General features: G+C 42.2%; 1 protein-coding gene and 1 pseudogene across 1 annotated transcript; one reads left to right on the top strand and one right to left on the bottom strand.

Annotated features, from left to right (window-relative positions):
- Nucleotides 1-2,152: 2,152 nt before the first annotated feature.
- On the top strand, nt 2,153-4,142 carry LOC147435694 (pentatricopeptide repeat-containing protein At3g16610-like; annotated as a pseudogene).
- Nucleotides 4,143-4,714: 572 nt separating this feature from the next.
- On the bottom strand, nt 4,715-6,494 carry LOC147435695 (universal stress protein PHOS32-like). The gene is made up of 4 exons (XM_086488015.1): nt 6,224-6,494; nt 5,432-5,535; nt 5,172-5,290; nt 4,715-5,016 (listed from the first exon to the last, which is right to left on the bottom strand). Exons 1-4 carry the CDS (start codon nt 6,414-6,416, stop codon nt 4,914-4,916), a joined length of 519 nt encoding a protein of 172 aa, XP_086344141.1. The 5' UTR covers nt 6,417-6,494; the 3' UTR covers nt 4,715-4,913.
- Nucleotides 6,495-18,476: the final 11,982 nt, after the last annotated feature.

The raw sequence follows: 18,476 nt of genomic DNA on the forward strand, positions 1-18,476 counted from the left end.
TCCAATTACGAGGCTTTCTCCTTTGTTTGTCCAACATGCTCACTATGCCAAGCTATGAGGCCCAATTCTATCTCACAGTGCTCTCGACTTCTTGCACAGCCTGCCAAGCTCCCCCAGCCTAGGGTCGGTGCACACACGATTAGGAAGGCGGGAGATGTCGGGGCTCGGGGTCGGATGCCCTGAGCTCTGATACCAATTGTAGTGCGCGTGTACGGAGTGTGCAAGAGAGGAAGAAGAAGGGGGAAGGGGATGATACACAGACAGTCTCTCTGTTTGCGTTAGTGGAGAAGAAAGAGAAGAGTCAACCCTCTCTCTTTTTCTCCCTATATTGATTATGTGAAATCAAGTGGACAAGGGTGGTTTCCCACGGCCACCTGACCTACACCCCAACAAGAATCTTATCACATATTTTCTTTCCTTTGTCAATGGTTCCAATTGCAGCTTCGCTCATTGTTGCTACAACTTTGCTACCATCATGTCGACCATCGAGTTCACTCAAGCAAACAATCTTTCCCACCTATGCGCAATGTCCTAGCTTTTGATCATGGATCCCGAGAGCTACATAAAGTAAGCCATGATCCATGACACGCATTTGAAACCCTACCTTGGTAAACATTGACCATTTAAAGTCCTTGTTGTTAATGCCCTTATCTAAAGAGCTAGAATTTCTATCATCTCAATCCCTGGTCCTGCTCTGGTCTATGCATTTATCATCATCATCGTGCTCTTTGTGATTCCTTCAATCACCATCCCTTTGGCTATGATCTCTTACTATATTCATTCTCTCTAACATCGTCTCTTCGTCTTTGATACCTTCTCTCATGCTAGCCGGGGTTTCTATCATTATGTCAATCATGTCTACTGTGATTTCCATCACCATCTCTTTAGTGACTTCTACAATCGTGTCGATTGTTGTGGTAAACAAAGATGCTCTTTGTGAGTCCTTCAATCACCACCTTCTTTCTGGCTACCATCTCCTCTATATTCATCCTCTCTGTCAACGGCTCTTCTTCTTTCATACCTCTCCCATGGTGGCCATGATCTCCATCACCTTGTCGATCATGTCTTCTACAATCTTCATCATCATCTCTTCTCAACTTACACCATCATGTTGGTTGTCACGTTTAACAGTGATGCTCTTACATGGCGACCGCGATAAACTTCATCATGTCGATCATGTCTACTAAGATCTCCATTATCATTGCTTTTGTGACTTCTGCCATCGTGCTGACTAACGGGTTCACTTCGATTATCAAGTCGACCATTCCCACTCTACTCTCTACTCCGATCTCCATCATCTTGTCATGGTCTCTTCGTCTTTCATACCTTCTCTCATGTCTATAGTGATCTCCATCGTTGTGTCGATCACGACTACCATTCCCACTACTTCTCTGTTGTTCCTCTCTACTCCAATCTCCATCATCTTGTCATGATCTCTTCGTCTTTCATACCTTCTCTCATGTCAATCATGTCTATAGTGATCTCCATCATTGTGTCGATCAAGTCTATTGTGATCTCCATCATCGTTACTTATGCAACTTCTGCCATCATGCCGGTTGTCGCGTTCACTTTGTCCACCTTCACCACTGTTTCTGTGTTGTTGTTCTTCTTTCAACTTAGCCTCACGATCAAGCTTCTTTTTTAGACCTTTACCTTGTTGCTCTATGATCCTCTTCCCTTCCCCCATTCACTTCGCTTAGTTCACTACCGTCCGATACTTTCTCTCATGTCTACCGCAATCTCCATCATTGTGTCATGGTCTCTTCGTCTTTCATAGCTTCTCTCATGTTGATCATGTCTACCGCAATTCATGGCCTTTTTGCTGCCGATTTACATCAGAACTATTAAGAACAAAAACGATATTGAAAATCATTTTCGCTTTTTCGACTGATGATATGCATTTCAACCCCACATCGCTGACTCCCTCATTGGAATGTATGCCCAGCTGGGCAGCGCCCAAAAAGCCAGATCAATTTTTGACAAAAACCCTAACCCTACATTCTACTCTTGGAATCTGCTCATCAAAGCTTATGGTCTGCATGATGATGCCTACCATTTCGCATGTAGAAGGCTTCCATCCGAGCAAAATTACATTCATCGGTGCACAGGCATACATTGCCTTCCTCATGAACAAGCAATTTATGTTTCAACTATGGAGTTTGTTTTTGACAGGGATGGCATGCTCGGGATGCACTTACCAAAATGTTGGGGAGATGTGGGAAGTCGTATTTTAGCACGGATTGTGTTTGGGAACGTGATATATTAGAACCTCTTGTGTCCAAGATCTTTGGGTTCAAACCCTCATGATAGCAAATGTAACATGGTGAATTGTAATTTCAAGTTGTAGATCTCTCTCTATATTTGAAGGGAAAATTACCAAAATACCCCTCTGATTTGTGAAAATTCCCAAAATACCCCTGGTCAAGAGATTAAATTTCTCCAAAGATAACTTTTTTTATAGCTTTTCATAAGAAGACTAATTGTCTATCAATACAAAATGCTCAAGCTAGAATTTGAGTTGGTTATGTAGGCTTTGGAGATGAATCGCTTCATTATTTTTAGACATAATCGACTATTTTTGCAACGTAATTTGTCACATTACATGCTAAGCACTCAAAAACAGATCTAAATTGTCAAAAAGGAATAAAGATCATAAAATCTTGAACAATTCGACCAAAGTAGATACAAGGGTATTTTGGGAATTTCCAGAAATTAAAGGGGTATTTTGTTAATTTTCCCATATTAGAAAAAAGAGTCCTGTGTGTAAATTGTAATTTCAAGTTGTAGGCCTCTCTATTTAAAAAAAACAGAGAGATGGCACTTGATACATTTCATAGAATGGTGCAAGTGGGTTAGAGCTATCCCCCTACTCCCCTTAAAGGGTGAAGGAGAAGGGCAGCACAACAGGATCTTGAGGGCCCTTCGAAAATGCCATTAGATGGCCTATGGGGGAGCCCTCTTATATGTGCACTTGCAATCTCTTGAAAAAGGGGAATTCATACATATTCTTTTAGACAAACTTGGCCTCAGAAATGTAGAGAGCTAAAGGTTGCTTCGATTATTATCAAGGCTCGCCAAAAATATTTTTCCTAACCGAAGAAAAATAAGGGCACACTTAAAATTTTTCCGGTTCTAAGGTCAAAATTGGAAGCATTTGCCAATAGTTACGCTAAAACTTGGTAAATTTAGCCAATTTTCTTCAAGACAAGCTCATAATCTAGCAAGGATTTTGCAATTTTAGTTGGCTAAAAGTACACTAAACCCCGGGTTTGGCGAACATTGATTAGCATGTACAAAAAATATAAGAGTACTAGGGATATGACGACAGGATGCGAAAGGCAAATGTTATTTCACGGATTGCTATTATTGTAGTATGCATAAAAAACAAACGCGAGGAGGCACTCGGTTTAATGAAGAGCAAAGGAATCCAAGCAAATGAGGTTGTGCTTTTCTTTTGTTTAGATGTGGACCCATGTTGAGAATGCTTGTAGAAGGAGAGTGGCCTAGAGGAACATGAGATGGTGAGAACATTCCTTATTGATATGTATGGAAAATGTGGAAGTTTAGATGAGGCACGGCACATATTTTATCAGTCTCCCAATGCCAATATCACAATGTGGAATGCTTTGATGACGGCTTTCTCACATATAAGGGATTATGTAGAAGAGGTCTTTGATCTCTTTTATGGAATGTGGCAAAAGAGTAGTAAGCCAAAACTCAAGAACTTGCAATTGTGTTCTCACCGCATGTAGTCATGAGAGCTGGGTCGATAGAATAAATCAAGTTTGTCTATTGATCTATTTCGAAGATGTAGTATATACTAATGATCATCTTTTATGCATGGTGGGCCTCTTGGCACCTGCAAGACAGCATACCAACCACCCCAAACTGTCGAGCGCATGTCACACATGTTCCACCCTCCGAACACAAATATACTTGTCTATGCATGTACTTGCCGCATGGAGAGTCGCCATGGCAACATTTATCATCAAAGTTGAGAAAATTCCCTCCTCCATGGTTAAGCTAGAATCCACAATGCCTGTTCAACATGCTGCTTAGCCCTATTTTTTTCTGGATTGGGCCTTTACTCACGCTCTGAAATTAAAGGGTATATTTAATTATGCTGCAAACAGAAATCAAACTCCTATGCATACATCTCCAATGTGTGAAATGTTCTAAATGTGGTGCTGATTTTCCCGAAGATGTTCCTGACATCTCTCCAAACTGCAAACATCTCTCTCTCTCTCTCTCTCTCTCTCTCTCTCTCCATGCTTCACCCAAGTGTGGTAGATTGGTTATGCCATTTCCCTCTTGAATAACAGGTCTGGAGTTCAACTCTCCTCGTCGGCTAGATCCTTAAGGTCTCTTGGGATAGTTTCCTACGACGTTAAAACTTTCTTCTCTCTCTCTCCCCCTCCATGCTTCACACAAACAAGGTACAATCTCGCCTACAAATAAAGAAGCAAGCAAAATGCTTTTTTTCTTCCCCTTTTTATCCCCCCTAAGGATTTTATTATACGTCCCGTAACCAAAGAGTCAAAGTGAATTTCAGTGAAAGGGCAACCTCTTTTGAGACTTTTACCCTTCCACCTGCTGTTCACCCTTGGAATATTGGCCGCCTCTCAGATCCATGACTACCAAAAAGAGCACTAATCTTTATAGTAAGTGACTATCTCCACATTAAATTGTTATCCGTATAAAACTTTTCAAAAGATACAGTGTCACCTTCACTTGAAATTTTCTATATGGTTACTCCATAGCTGTACTTCTATCGTTACAACTCCATTTCCATAAGAAATTTTTACATTGTTTTTGTTCCTTCAAGTTTTTCGATTTCCGTCATCAAAGCATAGAGAATATCACTATTAGTTAGAAACTAGTCACAAAATGGAGGGACGTAGTTACACCTAGACTTAATGCTTCTCTTGATCTGCCTTTTTCGATGGTTTCTTCACGATAACCACAGGGCATTTCACACGGTGAGCACAATAGTCACTCACACTTCCAAGCAACACCCTGCAATCAGTAAATCAAGTAAATAAGTTGATACGTATTGAAGCAATACATTAAGATACAAATCTCTACACACAGATTGCGCGCATTTGCGAGAACACTTCTTATGAGGCCTACATTTGAAATTATGATCTCAAAATCCAAGTCAAGGGGGTTACCTCTTTACTGCTCCATATCCATGGCTCCCAACCACAAGAACGTTTGCATGTAATTTCTCTACTACCTCGCAAATAACATCCCTTGCATCCCCAGGTACAACATACTTCTCCGAATTAACCTGGTCGGTAGAAAAGGAAAGCTCTCTCTCTCTCTCTCTCTCTCTCTCTCTCTCTCTCTCTCTCTCTCTCTCTCTCTCTCTCTCTCTACACACGCACACCCGCACAGGCATGCATGCACACACTACCTATCTATCTCATACCTGCTTCTCTTTGCAGAGCTCCATGGCTTTACTCATGAACGCATTTATTTCTCTCTCTTGGGCCCTCTCCATGCTTATGATCATCTCACTACTCAGTACATAACCTACAACAAACAAAACAGAAAACATTAAGCTGGCAAAAATTTTCTTACATACCTTCCCAAGGAAAGAAACGTCATTTTATTGACACAGAAACCTCCATCTTCAACTACAACTTCCTTGCTCCTGTCGCAAAGGTCTGCCATCTATATAGTCAGACTGAAAACTACTTTTGCCCGCTTTTCGTTCCCTTTGTGCCGCTTCTTCACAAATTTCTAAGGTTACACACAAAATATACTAAGAAGCCGATTCCAGTCCGTTCCATTGCGGTGAGGCGGATACAATGTTCAATGGTTAGGTAAAGGCCATGTACTTATACACATAAGCATCCCTCAAGACAATTATGATGTATCAGACAGGTGGCGATGGGAGGTTTTGCTTCCGACAATGCATCATGGTCCCTACGGACCATCCGACAAGAGCCACACGAGGCATCTCTTATTAATGGCAACCCTCATGACCATCAACATATCAAGAGAGTTGTCTCACTACGATACGCATCCCCCGGTAAGGGTTGCGTACAGATGGACAAAAGGCACAGATCATAGCATCCCTCATGACCATCACAATGTCGAGTGTAGGAACACTGGGCCTGTCCACGATTTGTCGAGAAGAGTGCATGCATGGGCTAGACGAGTTCATCTCGCTGTGTGTCTAAAGAAATAGTTGGAAAGATGAAGAAGGAATACAGACCTGGGCCAGCAAGGGCTGCACTGCTTATGGGCGACGATTTGGCATGCAGGAGAAGAAGCTTGTCGGACTCCCGGAAGTTGATGGTTTGCAGAGCCCAGCTTAGGGCGTACAAGCTCTGCTCGCTTTCATCGAGGGCTACCACCGTTGTCTTGCCCTCCTGCTCATGGCGATCCTCAGTGGCTGCAGCTTCCATGGTGTCCTCCCTTGCTTTCTCCTTCACTGACTCGCGACAACGATCATAGACGTATACGAAAATTCCAGAAGTTTGAAAACAACGGGCGCCGATGGTAAATACACAGCAGAGCTCCAAAAATACTTTTTTCCCAAAACCTTGGAAAACTAAATTGACTGTATTGAAGGTTTTTACACTGAATTTCTCTAAGTTTTGTAGGTTTTCTCAGCTTCAAATTTAAAATTTAGAGGTAAATCTCCAAATTTGTAGGTGAGATTACACTAAACCTAGGTTTTTTTGAGCACCACGAGTCGGAGTCAGATATGTCTAAAGTTCTCCCTACTACCTTTCTCTAGACATGAGAGAATTCCTAGAATAGAAAAGAACGAAGAAGGGATGGGTGAGGAGGTTGGTACACAGGGTCGAGGAGATGGGCGTAGAGGAGGTGGATGGGGAGGGTGGGAGGAGAAAGGGTGAGGGTGACCATGGGTCTGAGAGGAAGATTTTGTGGAATCTTCTAAAAAATGAAATTCTTTTAGGACGAGCCAGTATGTCCTTACGATTTCAGATAAGAGTGGGAGACTATTTACCTTTGAGTATGGCATATCCGTTGAACTTAATTCAAATAAGAAGAGGAATAAATAGGAGATGCTTTTTCTCTCTATCTTGCTGCCTACCTCTCCTTTCGATTTGTGAAGGTCCAGATGTCGCGCATGAGAAGGCACCTCCCTCTCTCTCTCTCTCTCTCTCTCTCCCTTTGCACCTCGTCGGATAGATCTTTAATGTCTCTTGGGATAGTTTCTTACGACGTTAAAATTCTCTTCTTCTTCTTCTGATTCTTTGTCCCTCATTATGAAGGTCTGCATAGAGCAGGAAGCCAACATCTGTAGTTCTCAACTGTTAGCAGAGTTCATCACGTCAAAAGGACAACATCGATACTTGTCCCTCGATCTGAAGGTTTGCACAAAGCCACTCTCACTCGTTTCTACTATCTGCCTCTCACCAACCTCAATGTTGATGGCCCTGTACTCCCGATCCCTCTCACCTCATTCGATCCCCATTCGATCTAACCCCCGACAGTAAGGGCGGCACCATCCTCGACGCGGAGCACCCGTTTCCATGTTCAAGGCCAGCATCTTCTCCGCTATGAACCACACCCTCAACGCCATCCTTGCCAAAAATCGCAAACTTGTACCCCACACCAACATGACCCCCGACTACCACACTTGCCACCATGTGCCCTTTGACCGCGACTATCGGCTCATTCCCACCGTGGAACCCCATTTCAAAACCAGTCGTCCGCTTGTGCTCTCTGATGGCAATACACTCGTGAACATTGGTGGGAACACCACTTGCATCGCCTTGGCCCTTCAAGCAGGGCACCTACTATCATCGGTGCCGACCTGTAAGTAGTGGGGTTGTGGCAGTGGAGCTATAACGGTGGCTCCATGGTAAGGACAACTAGAGGGCTCCGAAGAGCTTCTCCCCCAATACATCATTGACCCATGTTCAAGCCGTCATCATGTAACATTTAATGGTCTAGTAACTTTGTGTAAATAACTGATACATATTGTTCATTAAGGTTAGTTTCCTAATGAGCATAGCAAGAGTGCTTGGATGGAGAGAGCAATAAAAACATAACACCTGGTTAGATAGGCATGAACAATACTTCAAAAAGAGAGAGAAATCAAGCTATTGACAACACTTGAGGACCGGATTTACATGGAGCCAGTCCCCCCTCCAAAAGATTTGTATTATAGGTTTCCCCCATCAAGGAAGACATTTTATAATACAATACTTTGTGTTCCTTCAATAACTTGTTGGTGCAATGAAGATCAAAGCTTCAAGCACCAAGCTTACACTTGAAAACACAACATCAATTCCCTCACTGTCTCACACCCAAGACCTCACACACCTTCGAAGATGGTGAGAGCTAGCAGGGTATGAGAGTAGATCGAGAGGAAGAAGGAGTATTCTTACGAGAAAGAAGTATGTCTCTTCACATAATCACTCTTAATAGCTTAGCATAACTTAGTAATTAGCATGGTAGAGGAGATGAGAATACATTGGAGCTTGGCTCTTGGTTGGATTTGCATCACAAAGCCAAGAGTTGTTGGTGTAGGCCTCCCTTCTCACAAGCTTGGAGTAGATGATGAGCTTTTCATTAAAGCTTGAGAAGGAGATAGTCTTCTTTACTTCACACATGAGCTTGTGTAAGTGTGTGTGTGTTAATGCCTTGCAAAAATCAGCCCCCTCTCTCTCTTGGTCGACCCCTCTTGCTAATTCCTCTTGTTGACTCCTCATTGGCTCATGCCAAGCTTAGCCAATAGGAAATTAGAAGCATAATTGCTACCCTTGTGACATGTGTCCCCCTTTCCCCTTTTGTGAGAGCTTTAGGTATTTAAATAATTCAATTAAACTCTCATTGGACCTCTTAGTCTTCTGGCCAATAGGAATCAGGCAAGCCATTGGGCTGATGAATGCTCATTGGACCCCTTGGTAGACTGTCCAATAGTCTTCTAGAGAGCTTAATTTCTATTGGTTATTTTATCAAGTGTTTTTAAATGAATTAAACTAAACTTACTCTAGCCTAATTCTCATTGATCCACCTCTATGGCCATCCCATAGGATTTGAATGCACCTTGGGGACAACTGAGCTAGGAACTTGACATGTGGCCACTATGCCTTTTGTGTAAAAGGAGCTTGGAAGAGTGTGTGTGTGTCTCTCTCTCTCTCATCCCCTACAAAAAATAGCTCGCCCCCTCCTATCTAGGGATATGTGAAGACTTTATGGTCTTCACATAAGCATCCAATTTTGTTAAGCTTGACCATTTGGACTTTACCTTTGAATTTTGGAACCTTAGCATTTTGGAAGTCTTAATGGACTAAACCCTAAGGTCTTTGAAGCACATTGATGCACATTGCTCTTTGGATCCCTACTGAGACCGGTCTGCTAGCCTTACCAATATTCTAGCTTTTTCTCCCCTGGTACTTTCCCATATTAAATGATCAGTTTAACATGAGAAAATCATTTAGGAGAATTAGATATTAGTTATTATGACATTACCTCTCTCTTGAAATCATAGGCGTCCTCGACTATGAGGTAGAGACGATAAAGCCTAGTCATTAGTCCATTTGCTAGTGGGTAGAGGACCCCTATTTTACCCTACGACATCGTCCTAAAATGGATGACTAGTCCATTTGGTGCTTGAGAGCATTAGCTGCCGCAAGCATGTCTGCACATTAGTCCGTATCAATCTTCTATAGTAGAGTGACAAGCTCTACTTGGTGTTCGGGAGACGTCGTCTCCGCAAATATGATCCTAAGCATGCATACCTCTTCACATTTGTGCACAATAAATAAAAAAAGAGAGTCTTATAAGACAAAAACTTTGTTCATTTAAACATTTGTACATTTTCTTACTCTAGGGAAGCATTGTAAGCATTGACAAGGTTTAGGTTATCCTTTAATTGTATGCCTTGCATCCATCTAACATCTCCAAAAGGAGAGTTCTTAGATTTAATAAGATACCGTCGGATAATCTTACCACCTCTCAATTCCTTGTCTTCATGTCGGAGAATCGACTCGGGCTGCAACACCTCTTCTTGGTCCTCAATCTCATTAGGAAAAATATGAACCCTCTAGGGGCCCTTTGGGATTAAGGTTAATTAGAGGCCAGCCAATGAGAAGAGGGTGGTGGACACACTCTATGCCCTCAAAAATGTAGGGGGACAAAGTAGTCTTACACTTCTTAAATGGACTCTTACCTAGTGAGAAGGTGGTGTGTGGGGGGGGGGGGGGGGGGGGGGTGGGCGGGCCATATGGAACCTCCAACTTCCCTCCTTTTTGATCCGCTTATGAAAAAATCCCAAAAATTTGAAAATTTTCAAAATTTTCAAAACTCAAATTTCATCTTCTGAAAACCCCCCTAAAACTATTTTATGGTCAAAAAAGAATTTTTTGATCTCAAAAAGTCAAAACGTGCACCCAAAACCCTTAAAATTCAAAATTTTTAAAAAACTTTTGAAAAATCTTTTTTTGCTATCCAGAGCTCCCCCAAAAGTAGTTATTAGGCAAAAAGTGATTTTCTCTCTCTAGAACCCCTTTTCCAACCCCTCCTTGGTTGCAACCATCACACTCATCCTCTACTCCAACACTCTCTCTCTCTACACCATCTCCATTGCTGCAGCAAGGAAGCTCCTCTCTCCTCCCCTACCACCTTCCATTGCCACACCAAGCAAGGGTTATCCACCTTCTCCTCCCATTGCCACACCAAGCAAGGGTTATCCACCTTCTCCTTCCATTGCCACAAGGGTTAACCACCTTCTCATCACTTTATCCCACCTACATTGTAGCAACAAGCAAGGTCCTTCTCCTCCTCCTACTTTTCTTTGCTCAACCATGGCCAACTCTACTTCGCAAAGGCGGCCAAAGGATGAGGTCACAGCAGTTGCATGCCACAACACTAGAGGTGTAGATGATGAGTGGGTGCCACAAGAGTTCACCAAAGGTGCTTGGGTATACATGCAACCATCTGCTATTGGCCCTCATCGTGTGCGGAATCGTGCAAGCTTGGATCTTCATTGGAAAGGAAAGCTCCTTGGCTTCAAGAACCGCAAAGACAAGGGGACCGTAGCAATTGTGCAACATGTTTTCTCAATGTAAACCATGCACTTGCAACAACCACCTCGATTTCCAACACATTGTAAGTACATGTTTTGAGAATACAAAGCTAGGTGTGAAATCACAGTGTAATGTTATTATGGATTCATACTTAACATTTGTCATGCATTTATAGTCATATTTCCATCCACGTTGGTGGAGGAGTAGCCACTACATAGTCTCTCCGGCACATTCAATGCTATACATGCGGATATTGGAGCAATAATGTTCCCAAATCTTTGCCCAACCAAACTGGTTCAAAGAAGGATTTTCTTCTATTCTCACTCCTGTATTGTCCCTACTTCTACACAAGCGTTTGGAACGCTTGAACCCATCAAAGTAACTTCATTATTAAGTATGGAGTGGCCGGTCCCAGATTTGTGGTCGGTAGCATCTTTCAAGCAAAAGATGATAATGGATGTCCAAAACTCTTTGAAATACTCTAAAGCTACTAGGTCTGTGGGCTTAAGTTGGTGTTTGCCTATTCATTGTTTTGTGCACATTTTTAAAGAGTTTGGATTTGTGGAGACTACCACAATGCTTGTATGTAAAGATGCGCATTACGAGGAATTAGGAAGGCTTTTAGAAGAGGACCAGGGTTTTGTGGAGGGCATGCACAACGGGGACCGGTACCGTTGTAAGGTTGGAGCTTCAGGTATTGGAATGCGCTATTTGAAATCCTGCACCTCCTTGTACATACGATTTCACTATGATCGTTGGATGTGCAAGCTTGGAGTGTGGACTCCCTTACAGAGTGTAGACGACGCTATTGCAAGCTTTGACATTGTAGTGAAGATGCCCAACGATGCTTTGGAGGCAGTCCAAGTGAACAAGCATTGGACTCTCAGTAATGTTCGAGAACATTTGGTTATTATGGGTTTTGAGGCCCTTCAACAAGCACAGTTTCGTTTACAAGGTCACAAGGTGAGAATCCTTCCACCACATTTTCAATACATCATGGTTTGTCGATCATTGGATGCTTATTGTAATGAATGTCCGCAGATTGGGAAGAGAATGGAAGACAAATTGAAGGTCGAGGAAGACTGGGGGATAGATGGAACTATGCTATCGATCTTATAACTTTGTAACTCTTGCAATTTTCATATTGATCCCCGTTGTAATCAACATGATTTGCTTCGGCAAATCATGCCTTTGAATATAATTTTTGCATTGGGATGAGAAATCATTTTTTGGTGAAAGTGCCTTTTTTTTAATGTCTTAAAAAAGGGTCCATTATAAAAGGGGGGCCACCTAACTCATTCACTATTTTCACTTTTGCAACTCTTGAGCTCCTCCGCTCTCTATCTTCACCCCAGGCTAGACATGGATGCTGCCACAGCCTCTGCATCTGCACCCACATCCACCCCTTTGTCACGCTTCATCCTCTTCCTCGAGGACACCAAATACAAAGGGAAGTTGGACCTCCACACCTTTTTTACTCGTCTCCCTGACCTTGACGCCACAGTTGCCCTTCACATGGATGCATTTGAGGAGATTTTTGCGTTCATGGAGGAGCACATCAAAAAATATTCTGTATCTATCCCCCCACATGCAGGGATCTGGGTGCCTTGCGATCTTTTGCGCTATATACACAAAGGTGATCGCCCATTCTCCAAGCGGTTGCAACGATTCCAAGAAATTGCAACCGATGCAGGCCATTACTTGGACGAGCAAGCCCCTGGGGTGTCAGCGCTCAAGAAGCGTAAGTTGGGGGTGGAGTACCCTTCTCGGCTCGCAACATTTATCTTCTTGGTGAGCGAGGAACCTGATCTGGAGGAGCTCCGCTTACCACACCTTCAAGTTGGGTCCTTTATCAAGGACACCAAGGAGCAGCAGGTTATACCCATGAACCCTGCAGCGGAAGGAAAAGCACACCGGCTCGAGTACCCTAGGGGTCTTGAGGAAGTGGTTGAGAAATCCATAGTTGCAACTGGCCCTAGTGACACTCCAGTGCCACTACCACTGACGGATGTGGCTATCCCAGAGGTAGAAATAAGCCGCTTCTCCTCAGTGTTAGTGGATGGGGAGGAGTATGTGTTCCTGCATGATTTGGAGAAAGCATTTGGCCTGCGCATGGATGAATGCTTGAGCGTGCTATGCAACAACAGCAAATGTCCCTTAGACAATACGCCAAATGCCCTAGAAAGCAAGCTCTTGCCAGATGGGGACTCTGTTGCTGACACAGTTGTATGTGCGGAGGTCCTGGCAGCAGAGAAGTTGCACGTGGCCGACGAAGATTTCCAAGCCACGCAAGCCAAGGTTTAGGCTGCTAGGATGCCTATGCCATTATGCAACCTCCCATCTGATGATCCAAAGCTCGTATCTGTGGTGCATGGGAGCATTGACTTGGATGCAAAGGGCAACAGGGAGGAGGACGACAAGGAGCAGGAGGTAAACTGTATCCTAATTTTCATGTTACTATTTTATCCTTCATTGTCTTTTTTCTCAACCTTCATCGGTTTATGACAGGATGTTGTGGAGGTTGATGATTTTGCTGCAAGGACGGGTGGCAAGTGGACGGGCTTTGGACCTCAAGCTTCCCTTGCGCATTACCTAGGACAACTCCCCCCTGGTGATGTGGCCATTATCCATAATGAATTTACTCCCCAAGCCCATTTTATGACTTGGTCGTTAAAAGCTTTGAGCAAGTTTTTGTGTTTGAGCACCATTGCTCAAACTGCGCATCAAGTGTTCCTAGTGCGTAGATCCCTTGTATGCACAGCGTTTGGCACTGGCTTTCGTGGTAAAGTGCTTGCCCAGATAGGGATACATGCTTCCATTGGCTCAACTGACCCAAAGGCCATAGTGCAGTCCCTCTTGACTGGGGAGTTGCCTTACGCGCAAAATAGGCGCCAGGAAATGGTCAAAAAAATTATGAACTCCTCAGATACATGATGTAAAATCACCGTTTTGGAAGGAATAAAAAATATTTGAAATTGTCTCTCTATATTGCAAATTCTTTTGAATGTGATTTGTCAATCTTCAAAATTGTTTCAATTGGTGATATGAATTTTTTTTTGATTGGTGACTTTGTAATTTCAAGTTCTGTATGTAATTGCAGTCAATTTCAGTAAATTTGTGCTTTTTAAGTACCCTTGGGGGTAGATAAGCCTATAAGGGGCAAAAAAAAGCATGGCCACAAGGGCGCGCAAATGGCCCATCCATTAGTTTTGGATGGGCCATTTGCGCGCCCTTGTGGCCAGGCTTTTTTTTGCCCCTATTAGGCTAATCTACCCCCTAGGATACCTACAAAGCACAAATTGATTGCAATGGATTGGTTTTGCATCACTCATTTAGATGCACCCTTTTTATGGCAATTCCAGCATATGTTCACACTCAAGGACATTAGAAAAGGTGAAATCAATTATGGGATGAAGTTTCCAGCACACTATCACCTGCTTCAGCTATACCTAGTACACCCCTGCACCAAAAAGTCCAATTACATTGGACATTTGAAAAATCCAAATTACTGTTGCATAGACACTTGGTTTCACAATATGTTATTTATTTTTATATCCTATAGGGAATTCAAAGCTTGAAATGGCCAAAAAAGGGTGTCCACAAGGATCCATGTAAAATAATGATGCAAAACCAATAGGTTTTAGTAAATTTGTGCTTTGTAGGTATCCTAGGGGGTAGATAAGCCTACAAGGGGCAAAAAAAATCCTGGCCACAAGGGCGCACAAATGGCCCATCCATCAATTTTGGATGGGCCATTTGCGCGCCCTTGTGGCCAGGTGTTTTTTTGCCCCTAGTAGGCTAATCTACCCCCTAGGATACCTACAAAGCACAAATTTATTGCAATGGATTGGTTTTGTATCATTCATTTAGATGCACCCTTTTTATGGTAATTCCAGCATATGTTCACACTCAAGGACACTAGAAAAGGTGAAATCAATTATGAAATGAAGTTTCCAACACACTATCACCTGCTTTAGCTTTACCTAGTACACCCCTGCACCAAAAAGTCCAATTACATTGGACATTTGAAAAATCCAAATTAATGTTGCATAGACTCTTGAAATGGCCAAAAAAGGGTGTCCAAAAGGATCCATGTAAAATAATGATGCAAAACCAATAGGTTTTAGTAAATTTGTGCTTTTTAAGTACCTTGGGGGTAGATAAGCCTACAAGGGGCAAAAAAAAGCCTGGCCACAAGGGTGCGCAAATGGCCCATGTAGGTCTTTCAATCACAATATTTGTTGGAGTTGTGGTGTGTTCAATATTATCTCCACAAAACCACACAAGTTTTTTCTTCTCAACTTTTGATGTTATTTGTACCACCCCTTGAAAGCATGGAGCAGGTACACCCACTAATCCTGATTTTCCCTTTTGGTCAATTAGCTTATTACATTTTTTTTCTCTTATCATGGAGGTAGCCTTGACATCTTACTTCACTTCGAGGATTGGTCCTACATATTGCCCACCTACTAGGATGAATGTTAGTTTCAACTATTTCATGAACCTGTTTATGCTCTTCTTGTTTTTGCCTAGTTTGTCACACGTGTTGTGTGACATACTCATATTGTGGACAGTGGGAGTCACCTTTCTTAATAGGTGTTTCAAGTGTGCCTCAATGTTTTTTTCTTATTGTCCGCGCATCATCATAAATAAATACTCTCCTCTGGAGTATATTCAGCTCCACTGTAGCCTCATTGGTTAGAGTAATAACATTGCTCACTGCTAATGGCACTGAAGACATTGAAGCTCTCCTATTTATCATTATTTGTAGTCATGGACCACACCCTTTGTGTCCACCTTTCAGAAATGAGTCATAGCTTGATTGTTGCAAGAGAATAGTGGTCAAATCTCCTTGACAAGCAGTATACAAGGTTAAAAATTTAATGCCATCATTTGAAGCTAACCAACTACCATGGACCGACTCTGCCAAGTTTTTCCTTGGAACCATATGCCTATCATCACTCTCCATGGCCTTTTGCACACAATGTAATTAATTAGTGAAAGAACTTATACAACACACAAGACAAAATATAAAAAATGTACCTGCATCATGTATTCTCCCCAATGGGCCACTCTTGCATGCCACCACACCAACCATGTTTGAAGCATAGAGATCTCTGTCTTGCCTGCATGCCTATTTCTTAGCCATGATTGTAGTTTTTCAAGCTCTATCTTAGCTACTTCTTCAGATGGAGCTTCCCTCCATTGTCTACACCTATGCTTAAACTCCTATTGGCTATGATGGGGTATACAATTTTTTGCATGTTGCTACAAACACTACTCCCAATGAAACAAACAAGACCTTTCTTGGGCCTGCCATAACTTTGTCCGGGCCTCCGTTGTATACAGTCCTTATTGCACACCAATTTTCTTGAGCTTCATCATCCATGAACCCTTTGAATTCAGGTTTGTTGTATCCTTCCTTTTTTATCACTTTATTTAGAAGGCTCCAAAATAATGTTTGTGCTTGTGTATCCTCTACTTTGAAATCCCCAATTGTGATAATTTGCATTTCTTGGATATAAGGATTGTAAACATGACAAGCCATTGTTGTCCAATCACGCATTCTTTTCACAAAATCAAATCATAACCATGAATTTCCAAGTTCACCTCCTGGTCTCATTTTGTTAACAAGTTCTACACCATTTCCAGGCCCCTATGTGAACATTTTAAATATATGACATCTATCAAATCCTGAGAGTTCCAGCGTTCCAGGAAAGGCCATGCTCTAAAAGAAGTCAAACAACAATCCTCTTTTTTACTTGAAAATTCCATCATAATCTCCCACTGGTTGACCTATCTCTACCTGAGCCTCCTTTGTCCATCATGATAATCTTATCTTGTCAAGAAAAGGTGCCAACTTTGCTAACAAATCACTCATATCTTTATTTGAAAGGCTCTTTCCTTTTGAATGGTCTCCAATGAGCACTAATTGCATCACAATCTCCTTCGCTATTTTTTGTTGGATTGACCTTGGTCTCCCAATAGAGTCTTTAGCAATTAGCTCCCTGACCCTTGTCTGGACCTCAACCATTGCTTGTTTTGTAACACCCTCTGCCACAGGGTGCATGTGATATCCAAGATGTATAACTCCTCTACTTATTTGTATATTTTCAGAAATAGAGGGAAAACAATAAATAAGCTTGCACAAGCACTAAGAAATGCACATGGGTGACATAGAGCAAAAGAAACATTTTAAACTACCAAACCCATTTGTACTGCTGCCAGCAGGGAAAAATTTAGCTAGTCGCCCAACCCAATGCTTCTCATTTAATTCTTGTGATCGCAAAAATTCTTAGCATATGTGATTGATGCATTGTAGGTGGCCACACCACACTTTCTATTTCTTACAGTCCCTTGAAACCCAGAAACATTGCTTGTAATCCCATCTGTCCAAACATGTCCATCAAGCTTATTCTCTCCTCCACCAGTTCTGGAACCTGTTACGTTGAAAGGAAACTCAGATAATATGTTTCCATCATATCTTTTTGGGAGTTCTGTACCCTGCTGTATCTCTGCCACCAATGAGAAGCTTACTTTAAGGGAGTTTTGTTCAGGAAGGTTTCTGAGCATGTTTATCACACTAAAACTTGAAGTCTGACTACTTAATGCACCTGTCTGCACAAATGACTCTTCTTTTAAGGTGATTGTGCTTGTCAGGCTACCATGCACCACAAAAGTTCTTCCAAATTTGCTATCAAGTTGAAACATGTTGACGTCTCCTCGTCTAGTCGTTGGCATTTCAAACGACAAGCCATCTGTTTCAACTCCAAAGATCTGGTGAAGCCAAATACTATCTTCTCTGAACCCCAATACTAATCAAAACTCTTGCTTAGAGACCTCAAGTTTCAACGACCCCATTTTGTGTAGTAAACTCTACTTGTTTTGTATTCCTTTCATTTCTAATCACAACACTATTCATTTTTTGCAGGAAACTCCCACTCTACTCAACTGTGCTCAACAGGTTATCGCTCAACTCTGCTCAATAGAGTTTTGCATGAAACTCACACTCTACTAAATTGGAATCAAATGATAAACATATCAATTCATCATTTAAGAGTTGGACTTTATATGAGTTGGGCTTTAAATGACTTGATTCTCTCCTTCAACTCATGACACACATTATAGTATTATTTCATGTCATTAGGGATTGTTTCAATGAAATTAACTATCTCTTAAGACTGTTCTCTCTCTCTCTCTCTCTCTCTCTCTCTCTCTCTCTCTCTCTCTCTCTCTCTCTCTCTCTCTCTCTCTCTCTCTCTCTCTCTCTCTCTCTCTCTCTCTCTCTCAATGTCCCATTCCACGCTTGAGAATACGCTTCAAGTTCAAATCCCATTCCTCTCTTGAAGGAGTGCGTTTCAAGTTCCAAGCTTATAGGCACAAAGTCCCAATTCCTCTCTTGAAGGAGCTCGTTTCAAGTTCCAGGCTTATATACACAAAATCTTCATTGTACAGACA

Source organism: Adiantum capillus-veneris, chromosome 18, assembly GCF_014529385.1.
Source record: "Adiantum capillus-veneris isolate H3 chromosome 18, ASM1452938v2, whole genome shotgun sequence".
NCBI lineage: Eukaryota > Viridiplantae > Streptophyta > Polypodiopsida > Polypodiales > Pteridaceae > Adiantum > Adiantum capillus-veneris.